The 18,721-nt window shown below is 39.4% G+C and overlaps 1 protein-coding gene across 2 annotated transcripts in view; it reads left to right on the forward strand.

Annotated features, from left to right (window-relative positions):
- Positions 1-18,721, forward strand: part of snx29 (sorting nexin 29) — a 502,976-nt gene that overhangs the window by 22,527 nt on the left and 461,728 nt on the right. For both annotated transcript variants that reach the window (XM_087997616.1, XM_087997617.1), the window contains exons 2-4: positions 1,183-1,247; positions 5,102-5,154; positions 7,563-7,687. In XM_087997616.1, coding sequence (XP_087853742.1) covers positions 1,183-1,247; positions 5,102-5,154; positions 7,563-7,687 — 243 coding nt within the window. The remainder of the gene's footprint in view (positions 1-1,182; positions 1,248-5,101; positions 5,155-7,562; positions 7,688-18,721) is intronic.

Raw genomic sequence — 18,721 nt, forward strand, 5'->3', positions numbered from 1 at the left:
ATTGGAGATGTAGTATAAATGGTGCCTTTGCAAAATACTTCAAATCTGGTGGCAAGAATGACGGTCCAACAGCAGTGTCCACTACCAAAATAATATGCCCAGCCATGAGATGGTAATCATGCAAAACTAGATCCGCCTTTCAAATGCCTGCCAGCAGACTCAAAAGAACTGTTTTCCTCAGTCATGGCTGGAGGCTCCATGGGAAACAGCGAAGGTGCTTCAGGAATATTTTCAAAGTGTGCCTGAAGTGATCAAGCATCCTCACTGATGTGTGGGAGATCCTGACTTGGGGTGAACCAAAATAAAGAAGCTTTGTTCAGAAAGGTACAGAACACGCTGAGGTGCTTTGTCAGGAGCACAAGGAGATGAGATTGAGATATTGGAGAAAGTGATAAAATGTCCAGACACATCTTCTGCACCTCTTGTGACAGAAACATAAATCATGCAGGCCATCCTCAATCCTGAAGAACCAAGAAAAGGAGGTTTAAACTTCAAAAGGATGAAGACAGATTTGTGAAATAAACGGACAAATGGGAGATGAAATGTAATTCAGAGAAACATGAAGCTGGTTATTTTGGAAAGAAGGATAAGAAGTAATATGAAATATAAAGTACAAATCTAAACAGAGTATAGGGGCAAAGGGGCCTGGGGTATATGTGTATAAATCTTAGATGACAAGACTGGATGGGAAAACAGGGTACTGGATCCTGAACTTGATAAATATGAGCATATATTACAAAAACAAGGAGGTTTTGATAAACCTGCATAAAACACTGGTTCAACCTCCAGTGGAGTATTGTGTCCATGCACCGGACTTCTGGAAGGATGTGAAAGCAGTAGCAAAAATGTAGAAAGGATTCACAAGTGTGGCTCAAAAAATGAGAAATTTCAGTGACATGCATTGATTGGAGGAGCTGGGTCTGATTTTCTTGGGGAATTCAAGGATGTGAGGAAATTTGATTGAGGTCTTCACAACCATGAGGGTTGTGGTCAGAATAAATTGAAACGTTGGGAAACAAAGGTCACCAATTCAAAGAGATTGGCAAGTAAAGATTTGTGAAATGAAATTCTTTCTTAGGTTTGCTTCGATGCTGTAATCATTCTATGATTCTATACACGTAATATGATTCAATGCACGTAAAATGGTTTACATCTAATTTTGAGCATTGATTTTAATTTCAGTGTCCCAACAAAATGACTGTAGGAGGCAGTCTCTGCTTGAAAGACTTCTCGATGCTGTTAAGCAGGTAAATAAATCTTGTGTATCGTTACAAAATTGTGCATTCATAAGCCAGAAATAACTTTACAGGTTAATATGATCAATAAACACTCAGTCAGTATCTCTAATGGAAATACCTGAGTTAATATTTCACAAGAGGAATAAAAGTAGATCAGCTCTCAGTGGTGCAGACTGTCTCAAGTTCTAAAATGCTGATTCATTGAAGATTTTATTGATGGCAATATGCAAATGATATTGAGTTGAAACCTAAACCAAAATTAACTTAATTGAATTAATACAATTTATGTCTAGATTGCTAACCTGGAAATTCTTGACTAGGCTCCTTAACAAGTCTGTGAATCAATTTCAACACCACCTTTCATATATGGGAATAAAATAGTAAACTGTCAGATTATTCCATCAGTGTCATGCAGTTCATTACATTAAAGCTTCCAAATTTGCAACCATGTAGACTCTGTCAGAACGCATGCTTTTTTTAAAATAAAGGTCCGGATTTCATCTTAGTTTCTCACAGGTGTCTTGATTGTTTTTGTTAAAAGAAGCTGATTTAAGAATGTTGGATGTAGGCTTTTGAATTTTAATTTTTGGTGAAGTTCTTTTAAAATCTGCTTCAAACGTAATTCAGATGAGTCCTTTTTAGTGGTGGCTTAGCTCATGATTACAATGCAACACCTAATTCTAGTATTGCAGGAAAATTCGAGTATTTTCACTTCCTCATAGAAAATTTCTTTTTGAAGTATTTTTGAAATATCACTTTAAGATAGTGGAAATGATTTTTTTTAAAAAGCCCAAGATTACTTTTGTTATGTGAACTCTGTATTTTTCACGCAATACCACTTACCTTACAGTAACTAAAAGTGTCTCACAGTTTCCATCTTGAAGAATAGCAATTTATTGCTTTTAAAAACCACTTTGAATCAGTACTATGTATACACATAAAAAGATAGTTTTCCAGTTAAATTGTTGGGTCACCTGCTTTTGTGAGAGCATAAATAGTATTTTTATGCATATTCACAGTGTGCTGCTCATAGAATGCTAGACTTTAAAAATTATTTTCATGTTTTTAAAAGAATTGGATTTCTAATCACATTTAAATTCTAATATGAGTCTTGATTTTATTCATTTTGTGTGCTCAAAACTTTGAATCACTGTCATATTGTGTCAAATTGATCTTTATTATGCAGTACAATAGCAGAACAATTTTGACCTTTGAGATGCAGCTCATATAATCATAGGAGGTTTTGTGACTTAGAGGGTAGCATCTCTGTCTCTGAGCTAGGAGAATGTTTAAATTGCTGGATGGTTGCTTATCAAGGGGACTGTTTTGTCCTGAATAGTGTTTATCTTGAATGTTGTTGGAGCCAAACTCCTCCAGGCAAGTGAAGCGTGTACTTTCACATTGCTGATTTGTGCCTTACAGATGATGAATGGGTTTGGAGTTGGAAGATGAGTTACTCAGTTCAAAATTTCCAGTGGCTGATCTGTGCTTGTAATTGTTGTATCTATATGGCTTATTCAGTTCAGTTTCTGTTCAGTGGTAACTGCCAGACTGTTTTTAGTGGGAAATTTAGCAGTTGTAATGCCAGTGAATGTCATTGGGCTTTGGTTAGATTTTATTTTGTTGAAGATGATGGTATGGCAACAAATCTTATTTGCCACTTATCAGCCGAAGCTTGAATGTCACCCAGGTCTTCCTGCATGTTGGCACACTATCTGAAGAGTCACAAATAGGACTGAACATTGTGCAATCTTCTGTGAGCATACTTATTTTTAATCTAATGAAGGGAGGAAGATCAGTGATACAACAGTTGAAGCTGATTGGGCTTTGGGCACGACCTTGAAGAACCCCTACAGCAATGTCCTGGAACTGACATGATTGGCTTCCACAAACCACATCTGCCTTTGTGTCACGTATGATTCCAACCATTGGTGAGTTTCCCCCCTGGTTCCCACTGCTTCCAATTTTGCCAGGGTTCCTTGATGCCACAATGACTCAGTGAAAGGGAAAGCTGGTCTACTGCTACCTTAATTTCAAGGGCAGTACTCCCATGTCCCCTCTTAAATTGAACTCTTCGTCCTTATTCAGACCAAAGTTTTAATGAGCTCCAGAGCCATATTCCTGATGGAATCCCAAACTGTGTATCATTGATTTGCTGTGTAATTGTTGCTTTTTTAAATGTATTCTTTCACACCAGCATTTATTGTCCATCACCAGTTGTCCTTGGAAAAGAGGATGGTGAGCTGCCTTTTTGAACTGCTGCAGTCTGTTTGGTGTAGGTACCTTTGTAATGCTTCATTGCCACAACAAACCAAACTGCAAATTGGAGGAACAACACCTCATCTTCCGCATGGGCAGCATACAGCCTGGAGGACTCAATGTTCAGTTCTCCAATTTCAAATATCCTCCCTTCCCAGCCCTTCCCCCTCCCTTCCACTCCTCCCAGCCACCCACTGGATTCATTCCTCCCATTGACCGATTAGGCCGTAACCTCTGTCTGTCTTTACCTATCCCCACTTCACCATCCTGCCTCTCCCACCCACTTTATCTGCAGCTTCCCTTACACCACCTCCAGTCCTGAAGAAAGGTTACACTCGAAATGCTGACTTTTCCACCTCCTGATGCAGCCTGGCTTGCAATGTTCTTCCAGCCTCCTGCCTGTCTACTCATCCTTCTTGGCAGCAGATGTCACAGATTTGGAAGGTGCTGTCAAAGGAACCTTGATGTGTTGTTGCGCTCAGTTCATAGATGGTACGTACTGCTGCCGCTGTGAATTGGGTGGAGTGAGTGAATATTCAGTGCATCAATGGAAGGCCATGCAAGAGGGCCTCTTAATTTGAGTGTTGTTGGAGCAGGTCTCATCCAGGCAAGTGGTGACCATTCTGTCACACCTCTGAGGTTCTGAGTTGTCCCTTGTAGATGGTTGGTAGGTTTTGGGAAGTCATAAACTGAGTTAAATTCCTTGCCTTTTACCTGCGCCTGTAAATGCGATTACAGTGACTACTGCTTTGCCCATTATGGTACTGTGCTCAATTACTGTAAACTTTGTACTTGTGCTGAATTTTGTGATTGCTAATGTTGTATTTTGCATAGTTTCAGTTAGCCTTCCAGCATATTCTTCAATTTGTGCAGGATTATTTGGAAAAGTGCTTGAATGATAAATCATTTGAGGAGACCCTCATATTTCTGTTGAATTAACTTTGGTATTGTTCCTAAACCACCTAACCTGCTAACATTGTTTATTAGTGTGTTGCTTCAACTTCAGCACAATTTTTTTCTGCCACATCAATGCCTCACTGTTGTTTCCAATGTGACTACAGAAAATCTCAGTTTCAAACCCTGTATTGTAATACAGTATATGACTGCTAGTCTTCCAACTATTGTCACAGACAGAGACAACAGCTTGATCACGCTTTTCCATTTTTGTTACTCAAAATAGAAATCAGTATTGGGAGTTTTTTTTCTCTTTTCTCCTTGCTGTTGTTCTCTTGCCTCTGTTTCCATTCTTTGGTGTTGGATCTTCAAATATGCAGTCTCCGATAGTGGGGAGGTTCAGATGATTGGTTACATATTGATGTAGATGAATCAGTCTGTTACTTTTTCTAGGGACATTAACTGGATAACTCCTGTCGCTGTGTATTCACTGCAGTGGTAGTGTTTGATGCTTGAGTCAGTTGAAGAATATGATTTGGATGAATGCTATAGTACCAAAACCAACTTTGCAGATATAGAAACAATTGAATAATGATTAATTTGTGCTATTGAAATATAGCCTTCTTAGGACTAAAAACATTTCTCTTTTCATTACATGAAACTCTTCTCTGCTTTCTCATTGGACATTCACTTCCCTTTTTCAAATATAGTGCCAAATTCGCTTTGGAGGAAGAAAAGAAATTGCATCAGATACTGACAGTCGGTAAGAGAAACACCAATTTCTTCTTGACATGGTGGTTATTTATCACTTGGTGTGTACAATACAAGTCTTCATTGTAGATTTGCAGAATTTATTTCTTCCATTTATCAGTATTGAAGAAATAGATTTTCGGTTGTGAAGAATACTTTTAAATTTGTTTCTAATTTATTATATTGACTTCAAACCACTTTTCCAGCTGAGTCTTGGCTGTAAGCCCAAAGATCATGAGTTCAAGCCACATTTCAGGAGTAGAGCATGTGATCTAGGTTTAGTTCATTACTTGTTGCATTTTTGGAGATAGTTTTTAGATAAGGAATTGGACTGAGGACTGAACTGTCCAATCAATGGGCATACTATGGCAGTATTTGAAGAGAAGCATGGGCAACCTCCCAGCGTCCTGTGTTCATACTTCAACTCAATATCTGGTAATTAATTGCACAACCATGTGTGGAAGCCTTGGTATACACAATTATGTGCCAAGCTTCCCTTTGTTATGAGAGCAAATCCCCCTCAAAAGCACAGTGCATAGTGCTTTGGAGTATCCTAAGATTGTGAAAGGATGATCACAATCTTATTTCAATGTTTCTTTTTTTTCCTGGTTGTATTAATTTTAGCTTTGAACTTTTTCTGTTTGAGATAATGCAGTTCATTTATTGTGGACTGATTTTTTTGCAGGTCAATGTCTCTCAATTTCACATGTCCATATGAATTTAACAAATCACTCAGCCTTTGAATCAGCCTGAAATAAATTCATCTTGCAATCCTTCTTGACATGGAACTTGCTAAAATACAACCCCAAATCCTGATGTTGTGGTCTTCTGTCAGCTTCTTTTCACTGGGTGATTATTAAATTTGAATATGTTTCACAATTTTGAATTTCTTAGAGGAGACCCCATCTTAAAAGTTGCACAACATAGTCCATTTAGTGCTTCTGATAAGTATGATTCTTAAAAACCAGAACAAAATAAACTATTGTGCAAAATTGTAACAAAATTTGATCAGTGTTGTTGAATTGGGAGCTTATGTGTAAGGCTTGACCAGAAAAATCTCAACAAATTGACTTGTGTTTGTGTGAGCACACTTGTAGATAGAGTTAACACAGTTTATCGGATTGTTGGGACAATTTGTGTTCACTATAATAAGGGGCATTCTAGAGTTTATTGTAACTGTTGTGCAGCTATTTTCACGAAAATAATTTTTTTTCGTTGCATTCTCAAGAAAGTGCAGTGACAAACTTTATGAAATCAGTACATTTTGATTACAGTGACTGAAAAACTAAAGTGTTGGATCATGAAGGTTTCTCAGTATGTACTTAAACTGAAAGTATGTTGTTGCAGATTGAATAACGTTATTACTTAGGCCTGTGTATGGAGGCTGAGGATAAGGCAAAGGAATCACTGGTTATTATGCTATGCCAGAAGCTAAGACCCAACAAACAGCATTTTCATCACAAAGTGTTAGTATTTTGTAAGGAGCAAACACAAAATTTAAAGTTTTAATAAGTGAAACAATTTTTACTTGATTGAAATTTTTAAAGTGATGCAGGCTACACTACCATATTTTCAAAATTCAACTTATAGATACACTTCATGAGAAAATAATTTCCTGCATATTTACTGAATGAACATTTCTTCAATGTAAAGCATTAAAATGTCTGTGGTGCTAAAACAGTTAAATTAATTGTAAACCTGACTGTAAATGCTGTTTCATACATCTTAGACTAAAGTCAGGATAGGTTGTTTGAAGCTCCAGAAAATAAAACAATATAAATTAACATTTTCTTTCTTTTTACGTGAATACTCCTTTTTATGATGAACACAGATTGTCCAAAGAATCTGATAAACTTGTGTGTCAACTCTATCTACAAGCGTGGTAACACAAACGCAAGTCATTTTGTTGAGCCTTTTCTGATAAAATCTTATCTCATCTCAACAGTTTTATTTTGCGACAAAGTTTTATTTTGCGACAATTCTGCAAAGTATTTGTCTTGGTTTTTAAGAATCATACTTATCAGAGAGCACTAAACGGACTATGTTGTGCAATTCTTTTCATATCTGAATTTCATATTTGAATCATCCTCAAATTTAAGTTAATTGTTTAACTATTTTCTGAACCAAATGTACTTTGTTTTAATAACACAGAACGTAGACAGGACAGCAGGAACAGGCCTTTCAGCCCATTATGTCTGTGGCAATATGTTTTGTGCTCTCTATCAAAGAATGACATTTCTTGCAAGTTACCTTTGCATCTTAAGTTTCAGCTGGTGTCAGGTATTCAACAAAAGTGGACCTTTTAAAGACATTGTCTCTAAACAAATTACATTGTTGTGGTTCACAACAGAACCCAAGCTACAAATCTTCTCACAAACTTTGAAATTACATTGTCATACATTTCACTTGTTTTGTTAACAGGGTTATCTGCCTGTGTGCTCAGTTTGAGACTGTGTTACAACACGGTTTACGGAGAAGCAGAGGATTAGCACTTACAGCAGCTGCTATCAAACAGGCAGCAGGATTTGCCAATAAAACTGAAACAGGTAATAATCGAGTGAAATCTTTCAACAGGCTTTTATTTTTAAATTAAATGTTTTCACAATTGAATTGCTGCAGTTTCTGGACTATTTAATTTTTTTAATGCTTAAATATGCTTTTATTAGAAATTTTGAACAAATATCTCCACTAATATTTGTCAAATTATTTTGTGTCTAAATAAGAATTTGGTTTGCTAAAATTAGATTTCTTCATACAGGTACAAATATGGTAAGGTCCACATTGTTCTTGTTTACAGATTTGCAGGGAGCTAATAAGTTAGTTCTCAACAGCTGGCTGTGAGCCCCATCTGGCTCTTCAAGAACTTGTTTGTGGCTCTTTGACTTTTGGGTGGGGTTTCATTTGAGACACATCTCTGAGCAGGTACAGTCATGTATGTTGAACACAAGTATCCTCTGATTTGCAAGTGGCAAGCACCCTTTAAAGTATCAGGATACAGGAGTGGGGACAAGGATTGTCTGAAGAGATCTGCTGACAGCTTGATGAATTCTACTAAAAGAAATTAAAGTAGTGAGTGAAGCCAACAAGCTGATTTTCATTTCACCCTGTTGCTCATAATGAATTTTGATGTTTCTGACTTAATATCACAGGTACACTTAAAATGCTGTTGGAGCTTAAGCTTGTCCTGCGCTGGATTTAGACCTAGGTTTTGCCACATCATTAAAATAATCAGGTTTACTTGTCTTTTTGGTTATTATCTTAGTTCATAATGTGCATAACAATGAGAGAGTGGCAATAAGAAAATGTTTCTGCTTTTGATTTGTGAACTCATTTAGTTTTGTAAATACTTCTATCTGATCACCCCTTACTTCACTCTGATGAATACAAACCAATTTACTCAGTTTTCCAACGTACTTCAGTCCCTGTGTCTCAATCATTCGTACCTGGAGTTTTAAAGCCGAGCACATGGGATTGATATCGTCTATATGGATTTCAGTAAGGTATTTGATAAGGTTCCCCACAATAGGCTATTACACAAAATACGGAGACATAGGATTGAGCGTGATTTAGTGGTTTGAATCGAAAATTGGCTACCTGAAAGAAGATAAAGGGTAGTGGGTGGTGGGAAATGTTCATCCTGGAGTTCAGTTACTAGTGATGTACCGCAATGAGCTGTTTGGGGCCACTGCTATTTGTCACTTTTATGAATGACTTAGATGAGTGCGTAGAAGGATGGGTTAGTAAATTTGCAGATGACACTAAGGTTGGTGGAGTTGTGGAGTGTTGAAGGATGTTGCAGGTTAGAGAGGGACATAGGTAAGCTACAGAGCTGGGCTGAGAGGTGGCAAATGTAGTTTAAAGCGGAAAAGTATGAGGTGATTCACTTTGGCAGAAGCAACAGGAATAAAGGATACTTGGCTAATGGAAAGATTCTTTGTAGTGTAGATGAGCAGAGAGATCTGTGTCCATTTACATAGATCCCTGAAAGTTACCACCCGGGTTGGTAGGGTTGTTAAGATGGCATACAGTGTGTTAGCTTTTATTGGTAGAGGGATTGAGTTTCAGAGCCATGAGGTCATGTTGCATCTGTACAAAATTCTGATGCGGTCCCACTTGGAATATTGCGTACAGTTCTGGTCACTACATTATAGGAAGGATGTGGAAGCTTTGGAAAGGTTTCAGAGGAGATTTACTAGGATGTTGCCTGGCATGGAGGGAATGTCTTCCCTCAGGAAAGGCTGAGGGACTTGAGGCTGTTTTCTTTCGAGTGAAGAAGGTTGAGAGGTGACTTAATTGAGACATATTAGACGATCAGAGGGTTAGATAGGGTGGACAGTGACAGCCTTTTTCCTCAGATGGCTTTGGATAGCACGAGGGGACATAGCTTCAAATTGAGGGGCGATAGATGTAGGACAGATGTTGGAAGTAGTTTCTTTGCTCAGAGCCTGCAACAGTAGTAGACTTGCCAACTTTAAGGGCATTTAAATGGCATTGGATAATCATATGAATGAAAATGGAATAGTATAGGACAGATAGCCTTCAGATTGGCTTCACAGGTCGTGCAAAATCGAGGGCCGAAGGGCCTGTACTATGCTGTAATATTCTATGTTCTACATCCTTCCTTGGTTGGGGTGCATTAAGGTGAACCTGATATTTCAAGTCAAGTCTGGCAAGCATTGAAGTGCTCATACTTCCTCCCAGTTGTCTTGTAGAAGGTAGTGTAATTCTTGTAATAAAGCCCAAAGTACACAATACTCATTTGATATTGTTATAGTTTTGTGCTTCTGCTTATCATGCAAACATATTACATTGTATTAGAGTCAGAGATTCATAGTGATGTACATCACGGAAACAGACCCTTCGGTCCAACTCATCCATGCTGACCAGATATCCCAAACGAATCTAGTCCCATCTGCCAGCACCCGGCCCATGTCCCTCCTATTCATATACCCCTCCAGATGCCTTTTAAATGTTGCAATCGTACTAACCCCCACCAATTCTGGCACCTCAGTCCATACGTGTATCACTCTCTGTGTGAAAAAGTTGCCCCTTAGGTCCCTTTTACATCTTCCCCCTCTCACCCTAAACCTATGCCCTGTAATTCTGGAATTCCTCCACCCCCAGGGAAAAGACCTTGTCTATTTATCCTTTTCATGCCCCTCATGGTTTTATAAACCTCTATAAGGTCACCCTCAGCCTCCGATGCTCCAGGGAAAACAGCCCCAGCTTATTCAACCTCTCCCTATAGCTCAAATCGTCCAACCCTGGAAATATCCTTTTAAATCTTTTCTGAACCCTTTCAAGTTTCACAACATCCTTCAGATAGGAAGGAGACCGTAATTGCACGCAATATTCCAAAAGTGGCCTAACCAATGTTCTGTACAACTGCAACATGACCTCCCAACTCCGGTACTTCCATAGACTAGGCTGAGTTGGGATGGCAGATTTTCTTTCCTAAGCTGCATAAGCAAAGTAAAAACCTCTCTCGATTGCTAATGTTGCCTGCTCAAATTGGGGAATCATAAGCTTCTCTTTGGAATACAAGAACACTGGTAAAAGGAGCTCAACGCACAGAGGGCAAGGGAGCCCTGCTAGAAAAGAGAAGAAATCTCCAGGAGGAAGTGCTATCAATATTAGGATATAACCACTCATTATGTAATGACTGCTGCTGTCCATTTGTTTCGTTCATTTTTGCTCAGTTCACTTCTTCTCATGCCAACATTATTTGGGCACTCGGTTCTTAAATCTGGGTTTTAATAAAGCCCAATTTATGAGCAGGAGTAAGGCATTTTGCCCCTTGAGCCTGTTATTACCATTCAATAAAATCATGGCTGATCTAATTGCTCCACATTCCTGCCTATCCCTGATAACTTTTCATTCTCCTTGCTCATAAAAGATGTTACATACCTCTGCCTTAAGCATATTTAAAGAATCTGCTTCTACCACCTTATGTAGAAGAGCGTTCGAAAGACTTAAGACCCTCTGGTAGAAAGAATTTCTCCTTATTTCTGTCTCAAGTGGGCAACCCCTTATTTTTAAACAGTGACTTCTAGTTCTAGAAATATTCTTTCCTTTATCCAGGCTGTTAGTACGTTTCAAGATTATGGTTCAGTCAAGTCACCCCTCACTCTTCGAGACTGCATTGATTACAAGCCCAGCTTGTCTAACCTTTCCTCTTAAAAACAATATCACAGTTCCAGATATTAGTCTTATAAACTTTCTCTGAACTGCTTCCAGTGCATTTGTTTCCTTAAATAAGGAGGCCAATACTGTTCACAATACTCCAGATGGAGTTTTATCATACCCTGTATAACTGAAGTATAATCTTCTCACTTTGTGATGCTTGTTGTACCTGCATACTAACTGTTCACGAAATAGGACATTGACTCATTGAGATCTCTCTGCATCTCAGATGCTCTGCAGTCTCTCATGATTTAGATAATGTGCTTTTTTATTCTTCCTACAAAAATAGTAAGTTACACAGTTGCCACATGGTACTTCATTTCCTGACCTTTGCCCACATATCTAACTAATATATTCTTTTGTCGCCTTTTTATTTCCTTTTCACAAGTTACTGTCGTACCTATTTTTGACATCAGCAAATGTAGCAACAGTATCTTCAGTCCTACATTCAAGTCATTTAAATGAATTGTGAAAGGTTGAGGTCCCAGGACTGATTCCCGTGCTATATTGCTAATTACATCTTCCCAATCAGAAATGGCCCATTTATGCCTAGTTTCCATTTCTTGTTAGCTAGCCAATTTTCTATCCATGCCACAATGTTACCCCCAACATGTCAGCTTTTATCTTACTCAGTAACCTTTGAAAGGACATCTTATCAAAAACCATTTGGAAATCTAAGTCCAGTCCATCCAAGGGGATTCGTATCATGTTACTTGTTCAGAAAACACAAAAATTGTTCAGTGATTTCCCTTGCAGAAAAGCACACAAAACCATGTAGACTCCCTGATAGTCTTTAATAATAACTTATAACACTTTCCATATAACAGATGATAAGCTTACAATTCAGTGGTTTCCTGTTTTCTGTCTTGCTCTGTTTTTGAACAAAGCAGTGACATTAGATTGTAAAATATCAACCTTTCCTGAATCTGGGAAATGTTGGAAAATTAAAACAAACACACCCTCATTAGCTCGAGGGTGAAGTCCATCAGGACCGGAGAACTTGTCAACAATCGAAACATATCCCTTTTTTTCCCCCAATTAATTCCCAGCCAGTTTTCTATTCACGATGGGGAACGATTTTCACTAACAAGTGACGCAACTTAAAACAGCAATAGTTTGTAAATATGGTTTATAAAAAAAAGTGGCACTTTTGCCAAAGATAATAGAACTACAAGTATTACACAACAATTTTCCTGTGTTCTCAAAATAGTTTTCTTCAATTTAAAGATTTCAGAATGAAAAGGCCTTGTGTTAGACTCTGTTCACCTTACTTAGGCTTAAAGCCCCCATTGATAACTGCTGAAGAAACTTTTTATTATTGACCTGCATGAAGATAACAGATTGATTCAAGTCCTAAAAAGGAAGGGAGTGCTTATTTTTTGGAGAAATGTGCTACATAAGCAGCACCAAAATAGTCTCTAGTCTGATTTTGATATTCGCTTCTTTGTATATGGGAATTTTTTTCTGTCTTATTTGCAATTTCAAATATGTTTTGACTGATGCACATGTTTAAGAGTCTTTAATGCACAATTGGATAAAGTGGAATTCCAGAAATTAATGAGAAATAAAGTTTACTCAAAGTTTCATTGATTCATGTGGTTTATTGCACAAGGCGCATTTTAGTTTCAGTAAAAATGAGGAGAGGTATTGATATTACCACCTCAAACCTGATCTGCTATTCAGTAACCTTGTGTATTTGCCTTTGCTCATAGCCTTAAGTACCTTTGAATAATAATCTATCAATCTTAATTTTAAAATTAAAAAAAATCTACCTTATGCAGGAGACAATGCCACATTTCTATCACCTTTTGTGAAATGTCTGGCTCCAAATTATACACACTTTCTCTTAATAATAACTTGCCAATCATTGGGAATAATTTCTTTCTATCCCAGTTATAAAATCATAGAAAACTATACAGTACAGAAGAGTCCATTTAGCCCATTGATCTGCACTGCCAAAAATATACCGCTATCTATGCTGGTCCCACTCTCAAGCAGTAGGCCCATTGCCATGTACCCTCCCAGGCAGTGCATTATGGACAACCACTATCCATTAGGTGAAAAAACCTTTCCTTAAGGCACCTGCCACTTGCCTATCACTTGAAAATTAATCCCCCTTGTCGATGACCCTTCAATTAAGGGGAAACAACTGCTTTCACCCTGTCCCATGCCCCTCATAATCTTATGCACCTAGGCAGCTCCTTGGCTCCTCTTCATCGCTGAAATGTTCCATCCCAGGCAACATCCTGGTGAATCTCCTCTGCGCCCCCTCCAGTGCAATCACATCCTTCCTGTAGTGTGAAGACCAGAACTGCACACAGTGATCCAGCTGTGGCCCAATCAAAGTCCTGTACAACTCCAATGTAACCTCCCTGCTCTTATAATCTGTGCCAAAACTGATAAAGGCAAATGTTCCATATGCCTTCTGAATTACCCTGTTAATTTGTCATGTTACCTTGGATCTGTAGACAAGTTCACCAAGATCCCTCTGTTCCTTATGTCCTGCCATTCATTGAGTATTCCGTTATCTTGTTCTTCCTACCAAAGTACATCACCTCACACTTATTGGGGTTAAATTCCATCTGTCACTGATCTACCCATCTGACCAATTTATTCTTCTTTCACCTAACATCTTCCTCATCACTGTCAATAATCCACCCAGTCTTCGTCATCCACAAACTTAGTTATCATTCACCATCTCCCCTCTCCAAACCGCCAGCACCACATTCTCATCTACATCATTTATGAAAAGCACAAACAGTAAGTGACCTGGGTAACCCGCTGATCCCTGTGGTGCACCACCAAATGGGGCTCCCGTAACACAACCACCTTCTACCACCACCATCTGTCTCTTGTCACAAAGCCAGTTTTGGATCCAACTTGCCAAGTTACCCTAGATGCCATGAGCTTAACCTTCTTTATCAGTTTCCCATGAGGGACTTTGTCAGAGGCTTTGTTGAAATTCAAAAGAACTACATCAGCTGCCTATCCTCATCCATGCACTTGGGCACCACCTTGAAAAATTCTACCAAATTTGTCAGGCATGACCTACTGACTTTCCATGATCAAACTTTGCCTCTCTGATAAGATTAATTTTCTTCTTCATGATTCTCTCCATTAATTTCTGTACCACTGATATTAATCTCACTGGTCTGTTGTTAGCTGACCTATCTTTTAACCCTCCTTGTCCTCCAGTCCTCTGGTTCCTCCCCTGTGGCTAGCGATGGTTTAAAAATTTAGGTCAGGGCCTCTGTAATTTCTTTCCTTATTTCTGAGCAGTCTGGAATATTTTTCATCTAGACCTGCCTATCTGCTACTACCTACTGAAGAACTTCACAGTCCATCTTCTCAAATTCTGTACTTGTATCCTCTTTCTCTTGAGTAAAGACAGATGTGAAGTACTCATTTAACACTCCACCAGTGTTCTCCAGATTCATGCACAATCTTTCCCTGGTTTTTCTCTTCCCCATGATATAGTTGTAGAGTTTTTTTGGGATTTTTCCTAATCTTGCCTGCCAGTGTTTTCTCATGCTCCTTTCTTGGGCTCCTACTTGCTTTCTTGAGCTCCCCCTGCACTTTCTGTACTCCGATTGGGTCTTTGTTGTTTTGCTCTCTTTGTACTTGTAATACAAATTCAAATTCAAATTCAAATACAAATACATGGGCGGCATGGTGGCACAGCGGTTAGCACTGCTGCCTCACATTGCCAGAGACCCGGGTTCAATTCTCGCCTCAGGCGACTGTGTGGAGTTTGCACATTCTCCCCGTGTCCGCGAGGGTTTGCTCCAGTTTCCTCCCACAGTCCAAAAAAAAATGTGCAAGTTAGGTGAATTGGCCATGCTAAATTGCCCATAGCGTCCAGGCTCAGTGGATTAGAGTGTGGGGGGTGGGTCTGGGTGGATGCTGTTGTGGGCGGCATGGTGGCACAGTGGTTAGCACTGTTGCCTCACAGCGCTAGAGACCTGGGTTCAATTCCCGACTCAGGCGACTGACTGTGTGGAGTTTGCACATTCTCCCTGTGTCTGCGTGGATTTCCTCCGGGTGCTCTGGTTTCCTCCCACAATCCAAAAAATGTGCAGGTTAGGCGAATTGGCCATGCTAAATTGCCTGTAGTGTTAGGTGAAGGGGTAAATGGAGGGAATGGGTCTGGGTGGGTTACGCTTCAGTGGGTCGGTGTGGACTTGTTGGGCCGAAGGGCCTGTTTCCACACTGTAAGTAATCTAATAGTGGGCGGCACGGTGGCACAGTGGTTAGCACTGCTGCCTCACAGGGCCAGAGACCCGGGTTTAATTCCCGACTCAGGCGACTGACTGTGAGGAGTTTGCACATTCTCCCCGTGTCTGCCTGGGTTTCCTCCGGGTGCTCCGGTTTCCTCCCACAGTCCAAAGATGTGCAGGTCAGGTGAATTGGCCATGCTAAATTGCCCGTAGTGTTAGGTAAAAGGGGTCAATGTAGGGGAATGGGTGGGTTGCGCTTCGGCGAGTCGGTGTGGACTTGTTGGGCCGAAGGGCCTGTTTCCACACTGTAAGTAATCTAATCTAAAAAAAAGTAATACAAATTTATTTCAATCCTGAATATTCCTAGACCTCTAGGATTGTCTGGGCTTGTTACTACTACATATCACACTGTAGGGGACATATTGGGCTTAATTTCCCCCAGTACCTTTGTGAATGGTTCTCTCTGTTCCCATTCAAGTAGCTATTCTCTGTCTGCTTTGGCCAGATCCTGACTCAGTTTAATAAAAAAAACTGAAAGAACTGTGGATGCTGTAAATCAGAAACAACAGTAGGAATTGCTGGAAAAGCTCAGCAGGTCTGGCAGTATCTGTGGAGAGAAATCAGAGTTAATGTTTCAGGTCAAATGACCCTTGTTCACAATCCCTCTGGTTTACAAAGATTAGAGTGTGGGGGGTGGGTCTGGGTGGATGCTGTTGTGGGCGGCATGGTGGCACAGTGGTTAGCACTGTTGCCTCACAGCGCTAGAGACCTGGGTTCAATTCCTGACTCGGGCGACTGACTGTGTGGAGTTTCCCTTGACAGAGAATCCAAAAACCAGGGGTCATAGATTCAAGCTAATGGCAGAAGGATTAGAGGGAATGCGAGGAAAGACTTTTTTTTACACAGAGGGTGGTGGATGTCTGGAATTAGCAAACTGAATGGTGGTTGAGGCAGAGACCTTAAGCTTATTCAAAAGTTCCCTGGATCTGCACCTTAGGTGCTGTTAACTATAGGACTGTGGATTGTGTGTGGGAAAATGAGATTAGAAAGAGCATCTGAGTGTCTTTGGGTTGGCATGGACAAGATGGGTCAAATGCCAGGCTATGACCATCACCAATAAAAGACAGTCTAACCACCACTCCTTGGCATTCAACCACATTACCATCAGTGATTCCCCTACTATCAACATCCTCGCGGTTAACATTGCCCAGAAACTGAACTGGACTCACCACATAAACACAGTGGCTGCAAGAGCAGGTCTGAAGTTAGGAATACTGCAGCGAGTAACCCACCTCCTGACTCCTCAAAGCCTGTTCACCATCTACAAGATACAAATCAGGAATGTGATGGAACACTCCCAACTTACCTGGATGAGTGCAGCCCTAACGACACTCAAGAAGCTTGACACCTGCCTGTCCACCTAACTTCTTATCATTGGCAAACTTCGGCAGAATGCCCCCAGTTCCTTCATCCAGATCATTAATATAAAAAGTGAACTGATGCAATGTTATTCATAACGTCAGAACATCTATGTTTTTTAGCCAATTAAGTTTTTTGAAGTTTTCAGTTTAACCACTATTGAAGTGTAGTGAAATATGTAACCCAATTGAAGGTCAGCATGGTCTCACATGGAGCAGTGTAATCGTGACTTGGATGAAATGTTTTAGTCATGTGGGCAAGCCATTGTTTGACATTTCGCTCTAGTGAAAGGAAGTTATTCTTTGCATAGGTGAAGACAGTGCTCACTAATTCTTAGTTAAGCATTATGTCACAATTTCTCCATTTCACTGTTCATATGAGCCAGCATTTCCAGGAAGTTAAGTTGTGGGTTGCTGTGGGTTGTGCATTCATGTGTGTGCATGATTACTGTTTGCCTGACTACGTCAATGAAGAGCTGATTCAGGTTTTATGCACAGAGGTCGGAATATGTGAGAGTGCACATGAATGTGCGTGCTCTTAAAATGTGCATGTGTGTGAACACTATATATTGCATATTGCATAAAAAAAATGAAATGAACATCATATTAATTACATCATTATGTTAACATAAATCTTTTAGATCTGAAAATGATATGTTAAATTTGCCTGTGCAAGTCAATTAGACCATGCTTCCTTCTGTGCCTCATTTGTTCTTTGGCTTGAGAATGTGCATTTCCAGAAAGGGCTGTTTCTATTTTGGATTTCCAGCACCCTCAGTACTTTGATTTTATAAGGATTGTATATCTATTGGTGCCACAGTTGCATATATTCAACCAGTGCTGAGCACTTTGAAGAATGAGCTTGTTTGTTGGCAGTGATATTGTCTATCTTTTCATATTAATTCATGAAACTTTGGGTGGATTATTGACTTCCACAGAATCCTGTCATCCACTGTTCTGACCAGCTTCTTCTAATGGATAAAAACCTAAAGAACTGCAGAAGCTGGAAATCAGAAAAAAAAGCAGAAATTGCTGGAAAAGTTTGGCAGCATCTATGGAGAGAAATCAGGGTCCAGTGACCCTTCCTCTGTACTCTAGCTTTCTCAGCATCGTCAGTCTGTTTGATTCCTTGAATTACGCAGGGCCATCAGATTGAAGCTTTGTGAGTTCTTCTCCTCTTCAAAATTGCACTGAGGTTTTCCAAAGTCTTTTACTTTGTACCCTCCATCGTGGACAGATTCTTGAAAGTGCTTTATGGTCTGAGAAAGATACACTTAATGTTTTAATGGGTATTTCAAAATAAAGTCTTGATTAAACCAGTATGTATAAAATGCTTTAATGCTATTCATCTGTCATTAATTTCTGGTGCATTGGTAGATACCTGTATCCTTGACCAGTCAGGTCCTTGCATCATTTTCCTTATCTCACTTTAAGCTGAACCCTATGACAGATTTTATAATACTTTTCCATCTCATCCCTCAATAAATTTCAGAGGTTTTGTTGGTCGTATTGATATGTTGTAATTTATTTGTTGTTTTCCTGTGGCTTCTTAATGATCTGTTCATAATGACAATCCAGTTTAAGTGGTCTATTTTCTTACTGGACTATTGTGTCAGAGAGTCGTACATTAAAATAATATTTTCTGTTCCATGCATTAATTAACTTTTTAATTTTAGCAAATCTCAGAAATGGGCAAAGTTAACTGAAGATCCTAACACAGCTTTGTAGTTTTTCCTTAACTATCTATCCAGATTTATAGGGA

Source organism: Chiloscyllium plagiosum, unplaced genomic scaffold, assembly GCF_037043375.1.
Source record: "Chiloscyllium plagiosum isolate Xiang-an unplaced genomic scaffold, Cpla_swu_hap1 HiC_scaffold_20, whole genome shotgun sequence".
In the NCBI taxonomy this organism is placed as follows: domain Eukaryota; kingdom Metazoa; phylum Chordata; class Chondrichthyes; order Orectolobiformes; family Hemiscylliidae; genus Chiloscyllium; species Chiloscyllium plagiosum.